The 26,993-nt window shown below is 37.5% G+C and overlaps 1 protein-coding gene and 1 long non-coding RNA gene across 8 annotated transcripts in view; one reads left to right on the plus strand and one right to left on the minus strand.

The window, feature by feature from the left end:
• LOC147754227 (uncharacterized) overlaps nt 1-8,843 on the plus strand; it is a 46,255-nt gene extending 37,412 nt beyond the window's left edge. Inside the window, exons 1-6 of one of the 4 annotated variants that reach the window (XR_015317206.1) lie at nt 4,297-4,727; nt 5,567-6,048; nt 6,846-6,980; nt 7,373-7,439; nt 7,639-7,821; nt 8,070-8,843. This is a non-coding gene — a long non-coding RNA (uncharacterized LOC147754227). Of the gene's footprint in view, nt 1-4,296; nt 4,728-5,566; nt 6,631-6,845; nt 6,981-7,372; nt 7,445-7,638; nt 7,822-8,069 lie in introns of those variants that run through there. The other 3 variants (XR_015317205.1, XR_015317204.1, XR_015317203.1) reach the window with 3 other exon arrangements.
• Cht7 (chitinase 7) overlaps nt 6-26,993 on the minus strand; it is a 106,469-nt gene continuing 79,481 nt past the window's right edge. Inside the window, exons 5-26 of one of the 4 annotated variants that reach the window (XM_022813964.2) lie at nt 25,326-25,441; nt 25,000-25,099; nt 23,863-23,985; nt 23,638-23,749; nt 20,740-20,918; nt 19,887-19,999; nt 19,320-19,395; nt 19,052-19,156; nt 17,902-18,055; nt 17,298-17,483; nt 15,841-15,961; nt 14,657-14,781; nt 12,807-12,906; nt 12,215-12,296; nt 11,869-11,934; nt 10,886-11,125; nt 10,339-10,448; nt 9,834-9,979; nt 8,839-8,933; nt 4,227-4,301; nt 1,766-1,949; nt 6-1,507 (exon numbers count right to left, since the gene is read on the minus strand). In XM_022813964.2, coding sequence (XP_022669699.1) covers nt 1,908-1,949; nt 4,227-4,301; nt 8,839-8,933; nt 9,834-9,979; nt 10,339-10,448; nt 10,886-11,125; nt 11,869-11,934; nt 12,215-12,296; nt 12,807-12,906; nt 14,657-14,781; nt 15,841-15,961; nt 17,298-17,483; nt 17,902-18,055; nt 19,052-19,156; nt 19,320-19,395; nt 19,887-19,999; nt 20,740-20,918; nt 23,638-23,749; nt 23,863-23,985; nt 25,000-25,099; nt 25,326-25,441 — 2,466 coding nt within the window. In that variant the 3' untranslated portion in view covers nt 6-1,507; nt 1,766-1,907. Of the gene's footprint in view, nt 1,520-1,765; nt 1,950-4,226; nt 4,302-8,838; nt 8,934-9,830; nt 9,980-10,338; nt 10,449-10,885; nt 11,126-11,868; nt 11,935-12,214; nt 12,297-12,806; nt 12,907-14,656; nt 14,782-15,840; nt 15,962-17,297; nt 17,484-17,901; nt 18,056-19,051; nt 19,157-19,319; nt 19,396-19,886; nt 20,000-20,739; nt 20,919-23,637; nt 23,750-23,862; nt 23,986-24,999; nt 25,100-25,325; nt 25,442-26,993 lie in introns of those variants that run through there. The other 3 variants (XM_022813962.2, XM_022813963.2, XM_086975001.1) reach the window with 3 other exon arrangements.

Consider the following 26,993-nt stretch of genomic DNA (forward strand, 5'->3'; position numbering starts at 1 on the left):
GTAAGTCCGTTTTAAGAATATATCTTTATTTACGCTCATATGTTAATTCAGAAATAAACAGGTATACCTATGTATGAAAATTTCATTATCAAAAATGTAATAATTAATAGTTTGTTGATCGGAAAAAAAATGTGCTATGTGCGAAAACTACGAGTAAGTATCTAGTCCTTGACATTGGCTTAGATCACCTACGTACTATAAGCAAACAATTACGTTATGAGAGCCATCGGAGCACCAGCTTTGTGTTTACCAAATGTTGCAGTCAAATAAAGGACTGATTTTTATGCCAACTCTTTAAAATGCATCTCTATATAATCACCTTTTTTTTTTTTATAACCTGCACGTCGTAGGAGTTTAGGGAGTATAAGCTAACAAGCTGAAACGGGAACAGTACATAAAACGTCCGGCATGGGATACTTAAACATAATATCGTATGATGTTATGTTTAAGTATTTCGAATTTTATACCGATCATAGATTTTGGTGTGTACTTATTTTTAACGATAGTGAACATTAGCCCACATTGGCTCTACACATATTTGAACCTTGTTCTGTGTTCTCATTTAATGTTCATTTGGTCGAAGTCAGTACCCCCAAATCACCGGTTATAATTAATTCCAGTTTTTTTACACATTCTGTTTGAAGGCGGTGCTGCCTGACGAGCTCTCATGTGCAGCACTTAGGTTCACAGTAATCGTCTCAACCTGGAACAACCTCTTCCTTATATCAATCGAACATATTTATATATAAATCTTTTAAACAGTATATAAACCAGTGTATTCTACTACTACTACTAAAACTGTGTATATTATGTTATAAGTAATTAATATTCGTAGTAACAACAACATTCGTACTAACATGATATTAACATAACCGACTACATTTTTCCTGCGCAGTTTGTGAATCAGGTTGCAAAAATAAAAACAAAATATCTAACACTTAAGAAATAAATAGGTGAAGCGATCCCCGTAGAGCCACTATTTATAAAACAAGTTTTTAAGATGGGCATTGCCGAGGAGCGTAACGCAAAACCCTCTGGAGAGAGCGTTGAAGACTAACCTGAGGGGTTTTTTTTTCAACTTATTATCAATTATATTATAATTTTCATATCATTGGCATACACCTATATACAACGTTTTTACAAAAAGTCACCTAAATCACACAACCTTTACATATATCAATTTTTCTAGAATAAGCGTCTTAACCACGGGAACGACACGAATCCAACTTCAATTCGGGTTGCGTGATACTTAGGAGACCGTTAGAAGTCACGTGATGGCAGTAAAAATAACACTCCAGAAACAGGTTGTTTGAGGCAATCTAGGACACAGGTGGAACTTAACACGGTCCAAGATTGCGAGCTAATCACGCTCAGCGATAGTTGGTGAAGAATGAGCACGTGGCAAATCGGTCGTAGGTCCGTTATGGCTGCGTAGAGCTAACAAAAGATTGCTTCCCGGTTGCGGGAATACATTTGGAACCTGGCGTTTATTTCCCAGCTGGTTTACCTGAAAATGATTCTTTACAATTAGGTTAAATTATGCGCCTTGCAGCACACATTCAGCGGTTAATTCGAAGAAATCTTAACGTTAGCTAGCAAAGTTTATCGATACATATATCGCTTAGTACGGCCGCCCAAACGTCTAATTTGATTGTAATTGAACTCCCGCACACATTTGCCGTCCCAGTTCTAAATGCTACAGGCTGTACCACCTATGTATATGTCGAATATCTAATATACGTCGTCGCGGTTTTCTATAACTCACCATTTCGGTGAGCACCGGTTCATATAGACGAACTTGCATTAAGATAATGATAATAAAAATAATCTAAGATCCTTGGGTCCTTCCAGTAGTCAGGCGTTTACGGAATGCAAATTTTTAACAAAGACTGGCTGATCAGCTTTTCCTAATCCTCTTTCGGCTGACCTATGTGGGCACAATCTTCAACCTAGAAAGCTCACAAGCGTTATTAATCGTGTTAGCACGTACTTCCAGTCGATATATTAGTACATGCATCGGCATCGTTTGAGACGTAAGTGCGTTCACTGTATTCCTGTTATTAATTGTATATCATATATAGGATAGAGTACGGTAAAAATCGCAATCTGTCAGCAAGCTTATCCACTGCCGCAGTTAGCTTTTAAGACTGTCTAAAGCAAAGGAAAAACTTTTTTTCTAAACATTTTTTAGCAAAAAAATTGTCACGCTTTTTTAGGTTAACAATTTTCGACTATTTTGAACCATTTTAGTACTTCTAGCAAATACTTAGCATAACTATCTTCCTATAATAATTACTAATGCCATTCCCATGGTTAAGTAAAAAGCGATAATAAATATTTATTGAAACATTCATATCGAAGGATTCATTCGTTTCGAAGGATTTTACGAAAATTTACGAAAAAATCAATTACCGAAAGGAATAATTTTTCTCATGAAACAATCTATTTATTTTTATAAGACCGCACTTTTATATGTATTGCTACCTTTTTTTGGCCAAAAGTAGGAACGAATATGGAATTTGAACGTAGTAGGGGGTTTTTAACAAACTAAGATAATTATGATAAAATATAAGCTTACCAATAACCAATAAACCAATAACCATAATTGGCACTGCTTTCCATGCAAGGAAGTATCGTTACTTAAACAGGGCCCATGTATTTAAGTTAAGCAATGCAATAACCACTTAGAAACTGGATTTGGTTGTTGGAAAGTTGCTGTCTAGGTGTAATTGTTGAGCCTTACTTTCATGAAAAGCACTCACTTGTGGCATGGTGGCAGTAACCTACCATACTGAGAAACCGCTTCAGGGCTGTCTCGCACCAGGGGATGCCTTCGCGTCTTTTTCCATGAAAGTGAGGCTTAAAAATGACGCCTAGACAGCAAATTTTTTCATTTTGATTTGTTATACTAGGATTTTACATGCCAGTCAAAGGCGATAGCTGCTGTTCAAATATAAAATCGACCAGTTTTTTTTAAATATTCTATCTTTACGAGAAACATTGAATAGGACGAGCCCGGTAATGGCTTTGCGATATAAACATCCTTGATAAAAGTGGTTGTTACGGTTGTCTAACTTGATACTAAACCCGAATGAAGTGGCGACACTCTACGTAAATAACGTTGTGTAATCTTTGCCATTTACCAATTGAGGGCAGTGATAATGTAATTATAAGTGTGTTTCAAGCATGTCAAAAACACATCTCGCAGCATTTTTCCTGTTTAGAACTCGATCCGCAAAAAGATCAGTCCAAAGGCTGAGTGGTATTTTACGTATAGTAAGCAATACATAAATATATATTTTATGTTAATTCGTCTTCACATAATAAAAACAAAAATTATGCTAACATATTTACTACAGAACAATTTTGTGCCCATATTTTTTAACAGAGTGTTATAAAGTTAAGATTTTGGTTTTTACTAAAATGGACTGGAAGTTCATATCAATTAAATGTCACGAATATAAAAAAAAGTTACGCCAATTCGACTCTATTGTTTGGCGTATCTAGTGCACTGAGTCTAACACTAATTTTTAGCTAAGACGGTTTACAAGGTTGTAATTCTAAATGAGGAATGTCCTAATATTCGTTGCTTTTGATCACAGCTTATGGCATTTGGAAGAATGACAAACAAAGTTAGGAATTATTTAGTTTGCTTCTACCACAAGACACCAAGCTACTGACCTACACTTATCTTATCACTCTTTTTTTTTAATTTGAGGATACCTTCATAAATTATAACGCTAAGTGTGGAATGCTATGCTATAATGTTTGTATAGGTCTTTAATGTCTCTGTGTGTGGAGAAAACAACCAAATCCAAATTGTTTATATCTTTTTTAAACCAAAACGGGGCTAGATGTTTCCGATAACAGCGTGAAACGTAATATTACTAAGTCACGCCAAATTTAAGGACAACTTTCAACTAGACGTAGTAAAGTTTAAAATTCCTAGCTCAGTAATAAAATCTCTGCAAGATTTCAACTAGTCGTGAGCAAATCCTCGACGACAAAAAACAATTAGTGTTCGATATAATTAGTCGACCATACATCCAATGCTATTTGTCGTAGTAATATTGGACATCGGGCAATTCTAAAAATGCACGATAACTCCATATAATATCAGCGTTTTTTCATAAACATTAAACGATTATAAAAAACCGACTACTATAGCCTTTAATAACGTTCACTTTTCTACATCGCTAGCAATAATTCTAGTGTATACTACTTACTTTCTCCGGCCAGTCGCAAACCCTCTCTGCAAGGTTGAACACAAGTCCGGAAGGACAGGGCATATGGTGTCGGACCTAATGTGCGAGAACCAAGAGAATCAATGGTGATAAATTTATTGAGAACTGCTTACTGTAATTGCCATTCTAACTTTTTTATCTAATGATACATTGATTACTTTTCGTGATCTGATCCGTTGGACAAAATAAAAACTCATTGAGCTCATTAATCACGCTGTTATAATCACGCTGTTAATCACGCATCTAATGCTTATCTTGTGAGGGGATAAGTCCTTGAAGTTGGTTAAGCCTTAGTGTTCACTATAGTGTTTACGATATCTCAGCATAAGACTGACTTGAGACCAACTTTTACAAAGACCCATTTGATGTTGGCTTTTTTTTATAATTGGCATGACCCAGGAGAAAGTCGAGCCTATATGCTAGCTTTTGGAGTAACGTTTTCGATATACATCCGGAACTGTGCCAGACAATCGATCAGAGAGGGTACGTGTGTATTCCTAATCACCTTTACTGGAAATTAAGTAAGGTAAAGTTTCTCTGAGAATGTTTGCAGCCGTAAACTTTTTAAGTAATCGTCATGCTGAAAAATCAGAGCTATTTTAGATTTTTTCAGCATTGCAATAATTTTTACCTACAACCTACATATCTAAGTCACACCAAAATCTATTTACCTATCTACCAGTAGGGGGTTCGATAATGTGCTCAGTTGTCTGGCGAAATATTTACGTCTAGTGCGAACTTTTTCCTTATGTTATAAATGCAGGATGTGGATTCTTTCAAGTTTTTTTTTTGTTATTATTGGAATAACGTTTGTCGATGCACATAAATGGTGTAGTTTACGTCGTAGACGAAACAGTGTCATTATGAAAGGAAGAAAAAGACTTCGTGAATGACCGATTATTTATTTAGAAACAGTCTTCTACCGGACAAACAGGTCCTGGGGACCAAGGATCAGTCGTCAAGTTGCAAGCCTTCATCGATTCTCTATGTTCGTCAAGTATTTTGACAAAGAAGACAGCGCTGCAGCTTACGTATATTTCGGGACCACTGCATTTTGAAGTTTAAAGACAAAATAGAACAGAAAAATATCTTTATCAACACGAATATAGAAAAGAGAGGAATTCAACAGCTATGTTGACAAAAACAGACATGTTACATCAATCGGTAAGAAAATACAGATTCAACAGTATCTGGCGTAATTTTGTCATTATAAATCACTTTTTCCAGGTATACTTTATCAATTATTTGTATATTAAGCCAGTAGTATATTTTGGTGCTATGAAATATCTGCCGTGTGAATATTTTTTAATGTCGAATTTTAGGGAAGGACTAACATGGCGCTACTATCTGCCCGCGTGGACAGTCTAACGCACGGGGGGAACGATTTTACATATGAGGGCCTCAGCGCAGTCCCTAACGTCCAGTAATACAGTTTGAGAACACCAGGCAACGTCACAACAAGATAACACCCGTCAAAGAGGATAGCCTTTGCTTAGTTGGAATGGATGTCTAAATGTCAAGCTACTGAACGAAGCAAACGTTTTTCAATGATGTCATCATCATATTTACCTCAAAATCATACCTGTCAAACAAAGAATGTCAAACAAATCAGCGTATGGTTTCTTTGTTTCGAGCTTTCTTAACAATCCGGAGACCTAAGTTCAAACCGCGTGCCTTGCACTTTGTCTTCTACCTCTTCGGCAAGTTAATTTCCTAAATTTTCGACAAGCTATGACGTGCCTGCGAACATGAAACGTGAAGTTGGATGGACGTGGTCTGTTTTGCTACGCTTCAACAGATCAGGGTAAGGCTACATAAAAAAGAAGCGACTGAAAGCTGATGAGGTTGTCGAAGTGCTTTCACTGTTTGCAATGACTTTCGTAATGTAGCCCCATGCCTCAAGCTACCACATAGTCGTCAATGGTTCTGATGATGACACATACATCACCGTAAGGGAACCACGATGAAGATGTCTGAACGTTAAGCTTGAGTATGCTGTATAAAAAACATGTTTCTTTTATGAGGCTCCCACACAAAAGCGTAAACAGTCAGCCTTAACCACAACATATAAACAAAATATTTATGAATATCGAAGTATCTGGCTTATTGGATAATGTCGCTCAAAGTTCAGATTTGCGGTTTTAAGGACACTGAAATAAGCATAAATATGCAACGTGAAAAGTTTCAGGCGAGGTTAGATTCTTTGTATTTCACTGAAGACCGACACGCACGATTCTGAACTGACCGTTACAAAATATCTTAAGCAGACCGTCTAGAAATAGCACTTGTTGCAATGGGTCACGACGATCGGGGAAAACCATATCACAGTAAAAAGTTAACCCACCGATATATTGCATATATTTTACTTGGTCCGGCTTGATCGAAGGTGAGAAATGCTTTTTCCCCTTAATATTATTCGTTTTATTTCTGTTTTCGTTCAAAATATTTTCGACGCATAATCGTGTACGACCATATATGGGTCTTAGATGAATACCTGAAGCTTTAACTTGTTTTAAATACAGATGTCTACCAAATAAGTTTAGTGAAAATAATTTTTATTAGACGCACATAGGGCATCATTGCGTTGTGAATGCTTTTCAGGTCATCAAGCACCAAACGATGCTCCAGGCCCAAACAAAATATGCAAAGAAAACTAAAGTTTTCGGGTGCACAAAACATCGGACATGTTGACCACCAATCGATTCAAGAATTTAAGCGGGATAGCTGTCTATTATAGTAAGTTGCATCTTCGAATCAACCTATTTGAGAACTATTGAGAAGTTCACCCGCCTATGTGCTACCATCGAAAAGGAAATGGCCGTTGTTTTCTCTATAGCAATATGACTTGAGAGCAAACGTTGTGCAAGCCTACAGAAACGTAGATAGGCCAAAAACATTTTGTCTTTAGAGAGTCGAGCGTAACAGCTGGGCGTCGGACATTTAAACAGTTCCAGCAGGGGTTCTCTGATCTCAAGACGTTTGAGAAATTCGACAAAGATCCGCTTATGGCAAGACAGTTTATTCGTTACGTTCTGTAGAGCTCTCGTTCTATTCAACGTTTGTTGTAAAATAATTTAGCGTTATTAATCTAAAGACTAAAAGGCTCCTTACGCCGTTTTCGATCGAAGTTTCTTGTAGGGATTACTCGAGACCTTGATGGAAAGGAGCCAGAAAATCGACTTAAGACGGAACCAAGTAAGGTATAGCCAGGAAATGGTGTTCGTGGGCAACTAATATGTCAGTATTGTTAAAGTAAAATAGCTAACGTTGGTCCGATTTACAAGAAGGAGACAAATACTGATGGAAGGCCATCCATTGTCAGGGGTGAGATCTAAATCACTTTTCCTCTATTAACCCATAGAACCAGCTAACCAACTGTTTCGATTCCCAAAAGGACCAAACGGTTCGCCCGCTTATTGTCACCAGGCGATAGATTTATTCCAGCTGACCTGGCCCAGTTTTAACCTACCGAGGTGATATTATCGTCAGCTTAAGCAACATCCAGGACTATTTGGAAACGGTAGACGGTACGGAAACGATTCATGAAAGCGAATTGTTCAACAATGGCGTAGTCACGGTAAGTGTCTTTTGCTGACAAAAAGTCATGCTTTCAAATACGATTGAAAAGGGTCCAGAATAGAATATGTCGATTCAAAAACACCATTGAAGTTAAAGCACTTCTGTACTGATCCAATTATACGGATCATTTATTCCAAAGGAATCGGAGGTGCGACTGTGCTGAAGACAAATAAAAAAAAATCCGGAAAGACAATCAGTGCTAGAAACAAAGGTTTTGCTTTTTGGATTTCTCGAACGCTCTTCTAGGAATTCGATTATGGCTAAAAGCAACTTGAAGCGTTTTGACGTCCACTGACACATTGATGAACCAAAAGAATCCAAAACTGTCATCATGACTTCGTAGCGGTCCAGTATTGGTACAAATATCACTGAGGTAGGTCGAAACTGTCCGCAATGGGAAGCTCATCCTGACGACAGGTTTACGCGTGAGAACACCTCGCGAACATTTGAAAAAGAATTATGCAGATCCTTAAAAATGTATTTATTAATTATAGTGGATGCTTTTACAATATAACTTGATGAAAACCGTCTGAGAAACTTTAAGCCCGATCATTGCTACTTTTAGAACCGAAGTTCTTAAAAGGACCGCCAGGTGTGTTTTGGTAACTCAGCGAAGTAACACTTGATAAGACCTTATTCTGACTGAATGATTTATTATGTTGATTATTAGAATTTGAACATTATGAATATAATAATAATAATATAATTTTACGTAGCTATCCGGCTAGGCGTACGAAAGTTTTGAAAGGTTAGTATTAAGAACAAGCATTTAAAGGTCGACGTTCCTTTTTCAAAACTATTAGATAGATAATATTCTGTAATAGTAGTAGAATGCGTGTAGGATTTTATCGAACACCGCGTGATCCAGAGGCCACTATCAGAACCTTGAAAAACGCTTATCTTTTTGAGGTAAATATCGCACCAGCAAATAGCCTCTGATAAACTAAACTTAAGAGAAAAGTAAAGAGTTGACAGATCCAGCTGTTCAGGAAAAGGGTCGAAGGAGAACATTTACCTTTCCTTGGCAGAGATAGTACTTTGTACAGTCCTTCTTATCGACATGGTACGAAATCGGCGTATCCTCATCTTCGCAGACTACCTCAAACGGATCTGGAAAACGATTCCGAAAAGTAAGGCACTCTATTATAATGCAAATAACCGGCAGCTTTTTGACCACAAAGTAGTAATGTAATGTAATGTAATCATCCATCAATAAAATAAAATAAAAATGTGCCATCATTAATATACAATAGTTTCTTGACAACGGGTGAATATCTTCGAGATCGCATTTTTATCTTCTACAAGCGTTTAGTTGACGGATCTGCAAAACTGATAGAAGGAATTTGAATACCTAGTCTGAAAGTGACTTGACTAGAACTTCCACCCAAACTTAGGTTTGTGGAAAAGCCGTGAAATGAACGGTTATATATTATGGGAAATGTCGAGGAGCTCGAAGTTCATAGTCTGGTTTGAAAGTAGGTGGGGTGTACAGTGGGGGGTGTACGGTACAGCTGGGGTCGAAAGTTAACACAAACTAATAATACTTTCGCATGGTATAATACATTTCAGATGTTGGTTATTACATTAAATTACGAAACTTAATATGGTCATAGTGGACCATCTAAACTATGTGTATAGGCTACGCTAGCTAAATCTGAATTGTCTTTTATTATAATGAATAAAATCAAAGGAATGCAAAATTAATGAAAAAAGTACAACAATACACACATCTTCAATGGACGAAAGACCTTCATAAAAAAGACAAACATGACTTTAGGACCGGAACACATAGAAAAATTATCTTAAGAAACTGACACTTATTTGAATTGTTAATCGGAGATGCTTTTAACGGAATATTCGTAAAAAAAAAAAGTTCCAGAATTGTCCTTTTAAGTGATATGCTAGTCAAAATTCGAAATTTAGCTGTCTCGTTTTGTATAGCTACATTATAAGCCGTAACCCTTATACCTAAACTCATCATATAGCTGTATGACATATGTGAAGTACCACCATTCGGTCCTAGATTTCCATAATTGATAGAAGAGGCAGTTTCTAAGCCCTGAACCGTGTAGCCTTTGAGCTCGTCGCGCACTGCTGACAGCAAAGGGTAGGGCTCTCCTGTGCATGTTCCACGAAAATCGTCTAGATCTACTGACCTACAATATTGGTTTTAACACAAGCAATTTTTTTAGAGAAATCTAAAAAAGTAGAATTTACATATATCCATACCACTATGATCGATTTGATTATTTCTGTCGCTTTTGGTAGTATAAAACTAACTTGAATCTGTCAAAAAGTTACTAAATTCACATAGGCAGCATTTTGCATAATGGTAGAATAACCTTTGTAAAGACCTAGGAATAATTAATATTAAATTTACTACGAACCCCTTCATTTTCTCATAAAGTGGTAGCAGTATGATGTAATTAATGAATATATAAGTACCACATTTTTTTTGCCAATTTCTATCTCAAATTGTGTAGCACATATAAACAAGTAAAGACATCTCACTAACCAGATCATCACCCCCGAGTATCCATTTTCACGCAGCCACTGAACTTTCATCCGAAGCGAGCGCTGATCATCGAAGCCGACCCATTGATCGTCCTTGAACGCATAGGGAACCTGCACATACGATACAAAAATTGTGACAGCATCTTGATTTCGTACTTATTTCGACACCAGACCGTTTCGTGGCTACCTGTTATAGTGATTCGTTTAACTTCGGAGTCATTTTTTACGGGTAGGATCAAGTATATTTTACTTAAGGAATTAGTAAATTTTTAGTTGGGAAAAAATTCGGTCTGCAGTTAATTTAAAGATCCTTTCAAGTAAAAACCTATCTAGTTCCCGAAACTGGAACTGCATTTCTGATTGTAAGGCTACTGTATTTAGAACTGCCATCCTGCTACTGCCTTTTTACTCTGTATATCTGTTGTATGTTGTTTATCAGCGATTGTCGTATTGAGCTTCGGCTAAACTAGCTATAATATTTAAATCCTTAATTTATATCGTTGGCTGATATAAATATTTTCCGTCCACGCCGATATACCAAAATATACCTGCTGTTCATTATCCCATACTAAAGTAGCTCCAGCCCTGAGCATATCACAGACTTCATAGAATGCCAAGAAACCAGATTCCTGGGTGAAGTTACCAGGCGAACCACCAGATACGGCAGGTGCGCCCACGTCAGTCAACGTTTCGTTAGCGAGCGTGAAAGTTCTTCCGTAAGTTGGGAAGCCAATCACAAGTTTTTCTTTTGAAACACCTTTTCGAGCCCATTCAGCGGCGCTGAAGTCCTAGATAAGAAAAAAAAATATTTAAAAACGTAGGTTAACGACACTTTCACTCGTGCTAAAGGAAACCATGAAACCTGCTAGTTAAAAATAAGTTAACATGCCATACACAACTAGATATATCGCATGCAGGTAAACGCACTTTTAAGTAAGAGAGTTGTATCTAAGCAGATTTTTATACTGGTTGGTTAATAAAAATAGATTTCTCATAACGTCGGGATTTTGTAAAAAATGCTTACGACTCAAAGGTGTGAGTACCCTCCTTTAACTATTAAAATTATGGCAGACATCAAGGATTATAATAGCAATGATCTCAGCGTTCGTATTTTGCGAGTTTAAACCCATTCAATCTTAGTTGTTTTGATAAATTAAATAAGAGGGTAACTGGTTTCGATCTAATACAGGCACCGAGGTGATGCTAATCAAGGATAGTGATGCTCATGCCGACCGTATAGCTAAGGAGGAGCCTGCAAAACGCTTGCTTTGATGTTTCACGATTATCTTTACACGCTTAGTTAAAAAAAAATAAGCTTCATTCACACTTCCCGTATTTATATACTGTTCCTTATTCTATTCCCTGGCCACTGTTTTCTTCCAGGATTGCATGGGTATATCAGGGTGGTTTTCATCTGGGGACCTCAAAGTACATCATTTCGTGAAGCCCATAAACTATATATATAGCTGACGGGCTGCACGAAATACGAATATAAGAAATATGTAAAATATTCTGAATAATTTGTACTTACGACAGTAAGCTTTTTCTGGTAATTGGACGCAGACAGCAGCGGAAAGAGCGGAGAATGATGCCCAACCTATTAAGCCATAAAGCAGCAAAAGCACACGTCGTGTCGGTTACCGGGGTACGTAGAACTTGGACAATATTGGTCAGAAGTAGAAAAAAAAGGCGATATCGTAATCAAAACGTAAACATAAATAGCGTATAAAAAATATTCGTTGTTTTCAAATAGATGTTGAATTTCTATCGAGGTTTGTGGTTTTGGTAATTTAAATAGCGTCAGGCAGACTGTAATGTATTGGTTCGCTCCCTATTTCACGCTATTGTGTCTTCTGCTAGACTACAAGTTAACTTACCTGACGCTCCCAGTCTCCATGAAAATCGTATGTCATCACATTAAACCAGTCAACGTGCTTATTTAGCTCTAACACATCGTAACTGAAAGCGAGATTTAACAAAAACATGTGGTTATAATGAGCCTACTCACAGCCCTCGATCGGATCACAAATATGGTCTAAGCATAGATCAAGCCTGCTTCGACTAAGTAAGTCGCATACTGGGCGTAATATTGGACATACCTTTTTTAGGTATATTGCATTCTAAATGGTTCACAACGGGTTTTCCTCTTTAGCCTAAAAGGTTCCCAGTACAAAGAGGCTGAGTGAAGCTCTTTCTGTCTATAAAATAATAATATCTACTACCTGACCTGCTTTTGTTGTTTAGTGAAGAATCAGCTGAAACGCGCAGCATGCGTAAAAGCCCAGATGGGAGAATCGTATTAGAAACTGTAACGTACTAAATCACCTTCCTTTTGATAGGAAAACAATTACCATGCTATGTCATGACCTCTAGCTTGACTGTTATGAGATAAAAACATGTTTTAAAAGCTACGAATAACGGCAGGTACCAGAAGCAATGTAAAAACGGTTATGACTATAGAGCACATACCCGGCTGCGAGAGCTTCAAACGACGCAGGTACCGCAAGCGAGAGTGACAATCGTGGTTTTTTTGCGGACAGCGCTTCGCCGTCAAATGCCTGTCGAAGGTCTAAAACATAAAGATCTTTCGATCAGCCCAAAAGAACATTCCGTTGAACAAGATTGTTGCCCGTTCAATAACGGGCAACAATCTTGAAAGCAGAAGTCATAATCAAGATTTGCCACCATAACCTACGGCAGGTCCATAAAATTCAAATAGGACGTTCTCTTCCTAAGCGTGTTCTTACATACGCATTTCTTTCGCTAAAAATCGTTGGCTATTTTCTCAAGCGTTTTGCATTGATGGAACGCCGTCTTCGAAGACTATTCATACTAGTTCTATTTTGTCAATTAAATGTAATTTCGAGTTCTATTAAAACTATGGGTTACTTATATTTGCACCTCTCTCTCTCGCTATATATATATATATATATATATATATATATATATATATATATATATATACGTATATGTATACAAACAAAGGCTATCCATTTATCGCGTTTTAATGTTTATTGTATCTGATTGAAGTTGTTTTGCTTAGCTTTATCGAATCGTTGAGAATCGTAGCAATTTTCACTACTTCAAATTGTACTTCACACTCCCTCTATCGTCTTTTAGCAAAACTATTCGAATTACTAGCCGTGACGCAATTAGTAGTTTCTATCAGAGGAAACCCTAATAGACTGTAAATAGTTTAAATGCCATCTAATTAGAGACTGCGCGTTTGGCTAGCGCAGCCCCTAAACGAAATTTTGGGAAAATACACGGTATGACGCACACGACGTGGCCCCCTGATACATTTAGCAGTGTAAAGCGAGTGGTTTCTGCCTGGATGGATGAATGAATGAAACGTGGATTAAATTTACAAGGTCACCTGAACTGTTACCAGGATAGAAATAAAAAATGGAAACTATCCTATAAAACGCTTTGCTTTTAATAAAACTATGGTCGGATAATTTCGTTTTGCTAATCATTCTTTCATATGCGAACTCGCTCCATTTTCACCTAAATCTTGGTATGATTTTATTTTCTCGAAATGCCAAAATTATAAAATTCGAAAAAGTAATTTAGGGAAAAAAGGGTGGAACTCATGGTGCTTTGTTGAGTCATTGCTTACAAGTGGCATTTGGCAGGTTTGTTTGCTTGCTGTTTAACAAAATCAAAGGTTCAATTATCTAGTTAGGAGACTGGCTGGGCCATTAGGTAAAATGTTGCCCTGGCTGAGTTCCCGAATTCGTTGGCAGAAATTAGGACATTGCCAGTGATCCTAAACGATAGTTGATTTGAAGTCTCTTGGAGCAACTTAATTACAGTGCGTTCTAGTATTTCACAAACAAAGGCCGAAAGCGAGAGTGGACTTCAAGATGAGACTTTTCAATGCCGTCTTCAATATATGAAGTTGCAAAATGCTTTGGGTACCAACCAGATGCCTGCAGGCTGCACGGGCTTCCACTGGTGCTCCAACGCTCCTGGAGCTCCTGGATTTAGGAAAGTCTTTTGTATATATCATCACCAGATCTGATGACGTGATAGATTTAGTGTGGGTCGGAAGAAGAAAAGGTTTACGTTTCCAAGCGCTTACAACTATTAAAAATATATGTTAACAGATTACGTGAAAAAAACCTCAATTTCAAGTTGCCGAATGGTAACCAGATATACGAAATTCAATATGGCTTTCGTTCCTAATAAAAGCCCGTCAAAATATAATCAGTCGGAAATGCGTAGATTTTTTTTAAAGAATAAAAACAGCACATGTATAGTGTGCTGAATATACACAGAGATGGAAAAAAACGGTAGGAACAATTGCTTATTTGTACCCTTAACGAGAGCGGACAGTTTCTCCTTGTCATCAGCTCCTCGAGGGAACTCCCAATCAATATCCAATCCGTCAAAGTTTTTCTCGCGAAGGAAATCGATCACGTTAAAAACGAACAGGTTTTGTCTGAAAATAAATGTAAAACATACTAAATGTTATTGGGTTTACAAAATATCATATAAGTTCACTCGTCGCTTTACAAACACCTTTCACTGAATATTCTGTGCGGTGTTATGTCCGAGCGAGAAGCAATGTGGTTAGTAGACCTGTTCAGATAGCATTCAAAAATCCTTGTAAATGTTTGCGCAAGTAACCATAAAATAGGTTTTTATTCAAACTAGATATTCTATAACTTTAGGAGCAAGTGTTGTCTGATAAAAGTCAAACAAACTCTAACTATTGTTGTCTATGCCCAAATATTATCTGCTAGAGCGTTTTCTTAATACTACGTAAAGTGTGTTGGGGATCCCAAGTAAAAAAAAACCCTTAAATTCTTCTAATTAATGCTTCTAATTAACTTAATTTTTCTTATCAATACTAAACTTAAGTCCAAAAACTGAAGCGTTTCTATTACGTTTTTCCGCACTTCGCCTTTTGTGGGTAAATCTTATAATAACTACTTGAAAACATCTTTCAAGTTACATCCGTAAACAATCGAGGAATATATTCATAAGTAATCTTCGCCTGAAAACTCGAATCGTGTTTAACCTGGGAAGACTATATTCATAATATGATTAATGTTGGCTTCCTGCTGAGAAAATGAAGGCATTATTTCGAAAACAATCAGGCGAATATGATGCCAGAGTTAACGATAATATACACTGAAATTTGTAAATTTTGCTCGAAATAATCTAACTACGCAACAACAAGGAAGGAAAACGAATCCTCTCTATGTCCAATCTCCAGATCGGTTGTACCGTAGGAATACTGGAAGCAGCTTGAATGCGTTGTATAGAAAATTGTTAAAAAAAAATATTTGTCATTTTCTCAATTAACAATGTCTTCTGTTAAACGTAACGCAAAGCGTGTAGGACAAGCTTGTTAGTTGAACGCCCGATTTTCTCACTATATACTTTCGTGTGCTTACATGCAGATTATGTATGTGATACGAATTGCTATACCTAATTATGAAGCTCCATCATTGTTAGGCTAAACATAGCCAGGAAAAAAAGTGAAAAATGGTACCTGTAACTGCTTTCGGTGACGTTCCTAAAAGGACCTGAACCAAGCATCCAACCGCCAACTCCAAGGATCACACGCAGATACGGATTCTTCTTTTTCAAGTCAATAATTTGTTCGTAATAACCTAAGTCATGTTACACAAATACAAGTTCTTGCTTTTGTCAATAAATATCGTTCGGTCAAATCCAGTATTACAAACTGTTTAATCTAAACCAAAAAAGACACAAAATACGAAAATAAAAAATGAAATATTCGTTGTTGTACAAGTTTTATGAACTGTATTTAGCCTCTCCAACGGTTGAAGGTAAAAACTTCGTACGAATAGAAGTTAAAGAACTTTATAGTCGGACTGTATGTTCTGTCGGAGTAGACAAAAATGAGATGGACGGGTTAAGGTATGACAGGAGTGCTCGTTATTAGCCATATTGCTCCATTTTACATATTTCTATGCAAACCATCGTAGGTCTTAAAACTAATTAAGGAAATTGATTGAAATATCACCTTCAACAGTTTTTTTTTTATCTAGGTTATATACTTTTTGGGCGACTCACATGGGCTGCGCACTGAAATGAAGTTAAGAGACACGCTTCAAAACAGATTTAATTTTCAGATAGTTCTTATAGAAGCTCATGTACCAATGTGTATTTAGTTCCATATACATATGGGTTAAACTTCACAACATCTTTAACTTTATCATTATTTTAACATTATGTAAACGTAATGTTTGATTAATATGCACTTTAAAAAAAATATGGTTATAGAGCGAAGGAAAGTTTTGCATCCCAATAGCCTTTCAATTTTCTCTATAAATTCGCTATTGTACTGCACTAGTTTCAATGGAACGCCCGTTACGGTGAAGGCTGGACTTCTTAATGTTTAATTAAATGTTTATTTCCCGTAACTGCGTTTTTATAATACTGTTGAGGTAAACTGAAATGTAAGCATATGTCTTCTTTGTTCTTTTTTCGATTCCTTGGAAGTTCATCGAAGTACTTTTCTGTTGCTGATCGAACAGGGTCGAAAATATTCGTGGCATTTTATACGTTTTCTATTCATACTGCCGTTTTATGCGTCGCGGATAAGTAAATAGCTTTCGGCAAAATTATGAAAAGTTTAACTTGTATAAATCAAATTCTCTCCGTTGCTCTACGATAGCATATCGGTAACGTTTGTCGCAAATAAAATTCGTGCAGTGCCTGTGACTTAGAGAAGTACATGTTAGAACAAAAAACAATACGAGAAGCATCTGGACGGAGTGCGTGTGTGGGCGAAGGAAGCAGTTTTCTTAAGCTGTTATATGATTCGCGATTGGTTTTGCATGGTAGGTAAGTACATTTTTCGAAAAATGATCCTTGTAAGTACGAGTTTCCGCTAGCAATCGGCTTTTATAGCAGTATCTAGTAGTCTTTCAATCATAAATAGATAATCTTTGTGTCCTATGTTCATTATCTAACACGTACCCTTTCCACCTTCGGCAATTTCGTCTTTTTCCTCTGTGGGTACTAGTTGATTGTCCTTAATACCAGCGAAAGCATACACAATATGAGAGCACTTTGAGGGGTTGAGATTAAATGGCTCAAAACGACCTCGGCCTCTGCGTTTCCCAGCCCAGTTGGTGAAGTAACAGACGATACGAGCGTTTGTATCTGATATAAAGATGTAAAAGTATGGTGCACATGATAAGCATCCAGAAATACTTGGCAGATAGATTAAGTAACTAATTTTGTCCTAAAATGTTATTCTACTACTATAGGTAAAGTCAGCTTATCTCGGTTATCTCCTATATACTCTCATATGGCATTCGTGAGCATATTCACGCTCGGCGTCTTACGCTCATTGCACCAACAAATTCCTATTAGCCATTCCAAATGAAGATTGTTAAGTAACTGCGTGGGTCCGTGGGTCAGTGATGGTGGTTCCGCAGAAGTGATTTGATCGACTAGCGTGAGGGTGTTGTACCCCACCCAATGCTGTTAAACCCAGTGCTGGTCACATACTACTTATTAAATAGCTTTGTATAGATTTGATAAATAAAGACTTAGCATTTATGTTCATGTTTTGTACCAGGTTCAGGGTAATCTTCAAGAGAACTTTCGTTCTCTTTAAGCCTTTTTTGCTCTTCGATGACTGACTTAGGTGCATTGGTTAGGTCCTCCAAAGGATTCTTACGCGACGAAGTTTTGTCTTTCTTTGTAGACGGAGTAGCTGCTTTCACCTCCTATACAGAAATAGAATATTCCTAGTCAGTCTGTAGATATTACTTGATTCACTTTACAGGTATATAAAGCAGATGCCTAATTACAAGTGCCTGTGCGGTATGCGTTAGCTAAGTGAAGAAAATTTTCAAAATTAAATTTCCGCGATGCAATACTAATATTGTAAAAATTGGCCGCTCCGAAAGCTTTCCACGCAAGATTGTAAATGTTCTTATTTATACGAATGAGCGGTTTATACGGCTGACAGTCCCTACACTCCTTCCGAAGAATCTGGGAAAAGTCCCGGGTGCCTATGTGAAGAATCCACGGCAAGAAAAAGACGTCTCATCAAAAAGAAAGCTCATCAAAAAAATCAAAAGGCATCTTATAATACCCACAGAATAATTGGAACTTCTGTAAGTATTTGTGGAAACGAGCATGTCAGTAAATTTGAAAGTGCCTTAGGGACGCCCTTTTCGTCATCGTAGTCAAACAGCCACTCTTCATTTTAAAGAAAAAAAAAAGAGCGTTACGAGCAGCAACCTTTAATGAAACGTTGATCGACAGTACAATAGACAGAAATCCACATATTTTTCGGGAAGGCGCGGAAGCGGCTATCAATATCAGTGAATTAAAAATAACTCTCAAAAAATCCTTGGCTTTTCCCGAAGCCACTCTTAAAACTTACCGAAGCAAGATTCTCACCTTTCTTTACATATTAACATCGCGTGGTACGCGGCTGTTACTGCGATTGCGAAGTCTCTTATAAATTGAAAAATCAATTTTTGAGAAAGCTTACGCAAATAAAGAAATTAAAAGAATAACACACGTAGCTAAAAGCAGATACCTTAAATAAAATGCCTACTAGTTGAAAATGCTTTTTACAAAAGCATTAAAATATACATAGAATCACTGTTTACGATTAAATATACGGCTCCAGAAACTAACGACGCTCTTTTTAGCATATAAGGCCTATAACATGTGGGTGCGTGTTGTAAATGTTGTGCGTAAGGGCTTACTTTAGCAAGTTTTTCGAGGGAGCTAATTGGCCCGCGGGAAGGATGGCCGAGAAGTTCCTCTCCTATTGCACCAATCAATGGCCATTTTTTATCCGTGCACGTACCCTGTTAGCAGTAAGGGTTTCAGAAAAATACGATGCGTTGTAAAATGCAAAATAAGGTGCAAAAGATCACAACGTAAAGTTTATAATTAGTTGCAGTGATCTGCAGTGTATTATGAAGACCGGCTTAGACAATTGCTGGTTGATGTAAAAGTGTGGCCACGTACCTGAAAGTCATCCATATCGATAGCCCAAATCATGGCACCACCAAATCCATTCTTCTTAATCCACTTCATCTTGTTTCTATATTACGCCAAAAAAAGACAAAATTTGGCAAATCGGTAAAAGGTGACGGAATGTAGCATTGTAAGAAATAAATAAATAAAAGGGGCAATACATAATCATTGTTCAAAAAAAGTCCTAAAATAAAAGAGCCCTTCGGCTTCATCTTTCTTTACACAATATAGCACTTATTTTCACTTGCTTTACTATGTGCCTAGGATGAATACACAATATCACAAACTGATGTCTCACATAATATGTGTTGTTAGCCTAAAAAAAACACTGTGTGTATTGATATAACTATATTAGGTACTCTTTCTTCAACTTTCTTTCATGCTAAATATAATGTAGGACAAAAAAAGTCGTGCGTTGATTTAGTACAAAACGAGTATTTTTCAACCAGTTTAGTTGTTACTAAAATGCAGCTCCATAATTAGACACCATTTCACCTGACCCTAAAGGAGTGTTCTTGTCCCTTTAGCTAGAAAAAATACGTGTGCATTTTATATTACCTAATCGATCTTTCGTCGTCGAAGCCGACCCATTGGTCACCAAGGTAGGCGTAAGGAACTTTCTGCTCATCATCCCACACATACGTCGCGCCCTTCTTCATCATATCACACACCTATTTGAAAAACCAAAAACACCTTATCTGTTATTGCTGCGATGGCTTTTGAATTTTTTAGTCGCGCTTTAACATACCTCAAACACAGCCTGCGACACCCAGTATTGCTTTTATACATTTCTTAACTGTATATCTAATTGCGAATATTATTGAAACTAAAAAAAGAATGGCTTCAGAAAATGCAAAATTTTTTTGGGAGGAGGTATGATTTAAATTTTGCCATAGAAAGCACGAAACGTAAGTGCACACGCACCCATCTAGGTTTTTCTGTTTCCGTCATAATCTGATAGTGTTAATGTGCCTACTAAACCTAAAAACATCTAATGGTAAGGTATAGATTTGAAGCGAGGCGATGCCTAGGGGCATAGTGTCGGATGCGAAAATTTCACATTCGTTCAGGTTTCTTCGACAACCTTATATGACTTCATGCTCTTTGAAAATGCAACAAATGCGATTTGTCTCTTGAAAAACAATTAATGCAAAAAATATTGAATGTTGTAGTCCATTTTATACGTTGACATAGTTGACTCGCTCGGGTTTATATGTCAATCGGAAATTTCGGAAACGAACAATCGGAAACGAAAAGGTCTTAATTGTGGATCGCAAATGTTTCAGTTACCTTGCGCAGATTAGTGAAGACATTGCACAATAATCAACTAACGTAGGAACTAACAAAAAACTACAGCTAGTTAAATGTGTTAGTAAAGTAATGGCCATAGTGAATAAATCGATTATACTACCTCATAATAGGCCAAGAAGCCTTCTTCACCCGTAAATTCCCCCTTCTTCCCGCCTCCCGTTGCCGCAGCATTCATTCCGTTGTGTTTTGTGTTTGCCAGCGTAAAAGTGCGACCATATGCTCCCTGTCCAATTATTAGTTTCTCTTTCGGGGCACCTAGAGATTCCCACTTCCTCACACCTGTAAAAGCGGTGAACAGAAATATTTTGATTAACAATTATTTTATTTCTAGAGCATTAAGTTTTTTTTTTCTATATTATTATATTATTGCGACTAACTATTATAATGATATGTCTGAATTCGACATACTAAAAGACTAAGTTATCGAAACAAATTCTAGTTCTATTTATTATAAAAAAAAAAAAACAATTCTACTAAATTGTTTTTTTCTCCAGTATCTGTCCACGAACCTCTAGTATCAGTGGTGTTACAAATTGAGTGAGGTTTCAATTTCATGTTTTGTTTTTTTGCGTACACGTATTTCTAATCATACATGTGCGCGTAATTGTAATTATGGCGCAGTAGTATCTCCGCGAATGCGATTCATTCAGTTAGAACCTCATCATTGTATGGCGTTAACGACGAAAATGTCTAGGATTATTATGTAATGTGTGTATGTATATATATATATATATATATAGAAAAATCTTGTTTAAAAAAACTTTACCTTCCCACTTTTTCTTACTTATTGTTTACTTCTAAGATACCGTTCCGTTCGTAATCGCTTTTCATCAACATGCTTTGTGATGAAAATAATTTCGGCTTAAAAATGCACGCCATAAGTGGAAAATAACCGAGTTTTCGAGACACTCCGTGCTATGCATATCTTCGAGGCAGAAGTCCGATACATTTCCTTCGTTGTTATCACTAAAAGCACGTCTCAAGAATGGCGTGTCGAGTTTGATAACAGTAGTCGCGACTTAGAAGATGTCCAAACTGTGATTGGCTATCTATCTTGAGTTTGGTGATGATCATCTGAAAGCAGATAGCCGACAGACAGCCTGGGAATTGGCCATACAGAAAGGCTGCAGCCTCACAACTGTCGTTAACTGCTTCAGGTCCCTTGTCCCACACAGGAACTCAAAGCTTGGCTGATTCCCTGAATTCAACAAGGAATTACGGCTTAATGCTGCATCCCAACATTTCGCCTGATATCGAGTGTCACACAGCCACAATGACCGATTCCTTTAGAACTGTCATTGGCTAGGAGAAATGGTGTCTGTATATCAACATGAATCAGAAATGAGTGCTTCCAGGAGAAAAGCAAAGCTTAGGATTTAATCAGATCTTGCCTTTGGCGGGATCGCAAGGGCCTAATTCACCAATTATTGTTTCTACTTATCTAGACAATTCGCCAGCATTTCTATTTGGTCCAGTTGTAAAGTCGACCAAGAAGAAAGATCCAACAAACGGTCAGGTCATCCTGCTTTACGATAAAACGCGACCACACATGTCAAAACGAGGGACGGACCTGCTGACTTTGTGCCGACATATTTGACAAATGAAAATAGTCTCAGAACTGTGGTAGACACACCTTTAACACGTAACCTGAAAATTTTTGCAGAATGTTGTGGAATAGGGGACACACGTAGATAATTTTATTGCATAGACATGAATAAACCGTGATTTTTATCGAGTAAAAATGTGAAAACTCTATTTCTAACATAATATCTTCGTGTCGCAATCGACTGCTTGTTTCGTTCATCCTGCACCAGCGCCGAGTCAACGCGCACCTTAAGCTCGGCTTAACTTCGGCAACGTTTTTAAATTACACAAGCCAAATTACCAGGTCTCTCCTGCGTTATTCTGCAGTTTGGCGAAAAACAGCAAGGAACCTCCCATGGGAACGGGTTACTTCGATCGTATTGTTCTCAACCACAGGCTTAGACATCCGTAGAATATACAACAGTCGCACGCGCGAAGGTGTATTTCTGTGACTACCTGCGAGCGCATACGAGCGACTCATCTAGAGTTGGTACCGATAATGACTATGTCACAGACTCATTCAGCGTTGCGCCATCTTCTTACCATATATTCAGGCTGTAAGCAGATCATTTCTGGGAATTTTTTTCCAGCCTAATATAGATACCATTGCAAGTATCACCAATAACTTACATCCGAATTTACTCGACATTGCCGCCGGTCGACCAAAGCGACCATTTGCGTGAACCCTTGCTGGCTGGCTGGCCGTAAAGGCTAAACGACGCCTCGTCTATGGCGACCGTACGCTCCGAAAATTGCACGCGAGTCACGTCACACACATTTCCAACTTAACTGGAGTCAATTTACGGGGGACTCATCTTTACACAGTTTCCGTACGTTCAGCATTTGTATTATATGTCTTAATTTACAGTCTTCTGGAAGACTGAGATACTTATCATATAGTCAAACTTATCAAAGTAGTCTGTTAATAGCGCGTAATTCTAAAGTTATTAAATTTCGAAATGTGCTGGATACAGCCAAATACAATTCGTATTATCAATACAGTTTAGGATTAATCATGTTACTGCTTTTGTTCGCTTTCGGCATTTTTTGAAGATGCATTTCCAAGACGATCTCCTTATTCTGTTGTAAGCCTTGTTGTAAGCCTGTTAAGCTTTTTATCCATGAGACAAAACTTTTTCAAGCTCAGACTCTAAAGCCGATTTTTTTTTCTTACTAATTCCGACATCTTATAGAAATAGAAAATGTTCTATTGTGATTAAACAAATCAATAGCTAGTTTCTGAAAATTCGTACAACCACTTTGTTACGATGATAGGTTTAAGAAGACAATCTTTAAATTACGTATAAAAGTAGAGAACAAAAAGTAAATTGAGCTATAGTAAATTGAGTAAATTGAGTAAACGAACTTGTTAGACACAAACGTTGATAAAAAAAAAAATCTTAATAAAACAAACCATAATCCATGCTAAGCATTTTGCGCCACTCCGTCTCTGATGACAGTGCAAACAAAGGACTATTGTGGCCGGTCTGCTTTTCCCATTTACCGTGGAAATCATATGACATCACCTGTAAACACGCAAAATTAACAAAGTACACATTCATAGTGCAATCCTTTTATCCTTCAGTATGCCTAAAATTTTCAGTATGACTGAACCTTGCAGTTAAGTCGGAATACATACATTGACAAAATCCAGATAAGCAGCAACAGCAGGCACATCATATCCGCTCTGAATTGTTTCCGCTCCCGCCGAAACAGCGGCCGTCAGGAGCAATCGTTTCAGTTTTTTCTCTTTGGCTTCAGCCTATCAATTAAAAAACAAAACACTTAAATAAATTAGTACAATAACTTTGGTCTGAATAGAAATATTTCATGTTACCAAGAGCAGCATTGGGTTAATTAAGGTTAACTTATTTCAAATGTCAATCCAGTCTTGTCAGTGCGCAACAAGTTTGGGTCACTGCACTTGAAAAAGTGACAACAATAAAAAAATAAAACTTGCTGTTAAATTTTATAGCAAGCGTTATTTCGCTACTGCGGATCGGAAAACACTGTTTGATACCGATAAACGGACTCAAGGATGCCGAACAAAAATCTATGAAAAAATTTGTATGATAAAGTCAATTGAGAGAGGCTTAATTAAGCTACCGGATCAAGATTTGCTTTCTGTTTCTTGCATAACTGCGCCTCGCACCTTTTGCTCCTGACAGCTATACCAGTGCACTACTGTATAAAGGAAGCAAATACTTTGTAACTCTACAAAGTCCGGTAGTTTTGCAGCAGCGACAGAGTTTGCAATAAAAATGGTTCGTTAGCGTTTACTCAGGCCAAACGTCTACTTGGTCAAAGTTGTCCTGTGAGTATTTTACTCATAGGCTTCCATTCGTTACCTACTATAAAGTCTTTTTCTGAACTCTGTTTCTCATCTCTTATTATAAGGCTGTGTGGTATGCAGGGCACAGCTTCTTGCGCATACTTACTGCAGTTAACCTTTCTAAGTATTATCTCTTTTATATATTCCAGAGCCAGAACTCGGCCACCCCATTTACAATTGCGAGCCGTCTGGTTATCCTTAAAACCACGTGCTACAAATTACTGGATGGAACGGCATAGCTCTAGTTATTCTTCATTTGAGACCCATTTAAAAAATCACCTGATCCTGTTAGTTTAAAAGGATGTTAGAGATTAATTCTCAACGCTTAGTCGATTACGCCGTTTTTACTCTAACTTTGTTACTACACTAGCATAACGTTAGCATGTATAATTTTCATATTTTAAGAACGTGAGTTACTAAATAGGCAAACTGCGAAAATGCTACCTCAAAAGCTTCCCGAAGGTCCTTAAGCAGCTTTACAAAGTTGTCCTTGTCTTCTTTGCCACGAGGAAACTCCCAGTCGATGTCAAGCCCATCAAAATTCCTGTAATCTCTTACGATTATAATTACGCGACTAAAAACTAAATAACCCAATCTCAGCGAAATTCATCGAGTAAGATTAATTGCCGTAACCGTAATGGGCCTAAATGAAAACCTCATTGAGGTATCAACAATTTTATGCCTAAAATTGTAAATACCTAAAGGGCGTTTATCGCGCCAGGGCGCACTTCAAGCTCGCGATAATCTAACAAAGTGTTATACTTTATTACCTTTTTCGAAGAAATTCGATAGCAGAAAAAACAAATAGTCGTCGATTGTATGAATTGGAAGCCATGTCCTTGAACATTTGAGTCCCAAACGACCATCCACCAACAGCCAATAGCACCTAAACACGGAACAGCAAGAGCAAATAAGAGTGGGACATGCTAGTGCAAGTTGAAAATATTTTACCATAAAGCCAGTATGTGTGCTCGCTATGTAACGCGCCGATATCTAGCTTTTAGATCTAAGCAAGATTAACTTAGTCGAGTGCTAGCTACGTCCTAAACATCTACAAAAAATTTATTATAAGTCTACCAGTTTCATTCAGACAACGCTTTTCACGCCTCGCGCATTGCCGTACTTCTATCTCAGTTCAGGAGCACCTTGTTTAACCACTAGTCCTAATTGGAACCTTGGCATAATTTGGCATAACCATGGCAAAACTGTTGTTGTGGACGGTGAAATTTTTCTATTGTCGGAAACGTGTGTCTTAGGATCCCGCACTTTATTTCAATTCATGAAGCTCGTACCTTATGCACGATTACCTTCTCATAATAGTGTTCGAAGCACCCGACTTTTGTTGTTGCATATCGCTGGCGAACAAAAAAAAAAAACAAAAACAAAAAAAAAAAAATAGAGCTAGAAGACATCAATGGCCACAGAAGCATAGGACGCAATTTCTACGCTCCGCGCTGATAAAGCGTGCCCTTCACACATATGAACCCATCATCTTGCCGACTGTCACTGGTATAAAAGTGGCCTGCTAATGAAGGTTCATGAAGCTTGCAAATGATACACACGTCTACCTCGCAGTCTGACGATGCTGACACACCACAAAGCTGGTACGAGGGTAGGGGTTAAAGAGATGGTTCAAAACGTTTTTTTATGGCACTGTTTTCCAGGTTTCAGATCCTCAAGACTCACCGCATTTCCTAGACAAACTGAGTCAAACCTTTTTAAGTTATGACATGTTTTAGGCAAATAGTCCTGTACTAAGCTATTCCGCATAGGAATTAATCCAGGTGCTGCTGCGATAAAATGAGCTAAAGAGTTCGATTCGTCGTATCTTCGCTAGAGACACTTAAAAACATATACCTCCACTTGATCAGACAACGTTCGTTTGACTAGAAGGTTTGAGTAATTTGAGTTCTTCATTCGAAAACCGGTCCGCGAGCTTGTTCGTGGATCTTTATCACGTACTGGTTTCTACAATATCAACCCTGAGGTACTTCCTAGCTCTTTGCACTTCTTAATTCTTAATAGAAGGCTTTGGAAAACGAAAAAACGGCAAACTGAAAATTTGCTGGAAAAAAATTTCATATGAACTTCGACTATTTTTCCGATTATCTCGAAGACTGTTTGCGTTTTCAAAGTCGATTCTAGTTATCCAGTCGGTTTAATAAGATCTGACAAGGTAACAGCTTACTGAAGAGGCCAAGCGGCACGTAGCTTTGGTATAATTCAACGCCGTTACTGTTTATTTGTCATTAATTTAATTCTCAATTTCTTGTCGGCACCAGAGGAATTGATGAAAAAAAATAGTCAATAATACGCAGTCTACCTGAGAAGCTGATTTTAGCCTCTGAGAGAAGCGGCGGGTACTGCAAATCATCTAAATGACAAGCATCTATAAGTTATCAACAACGACACTTGGTGAATTGGTCTTACTGAATTCT

Source organism: Varroa destructor, unplaced genomic scaffold, assembly GCF_002443255.2.
Source record: "Varroa destructor unplaced genomic scaffold, Vdes_3.0 BEIS01000007.1, whole genome shotgun sequence".
In the NCBI taxonomy this organism is placed as follows: Eukaryota; Metazoa; Arthropoda; class Arachnida; order Mesostigmata; family Varroidae; genus Varroa; species Varroa destructor.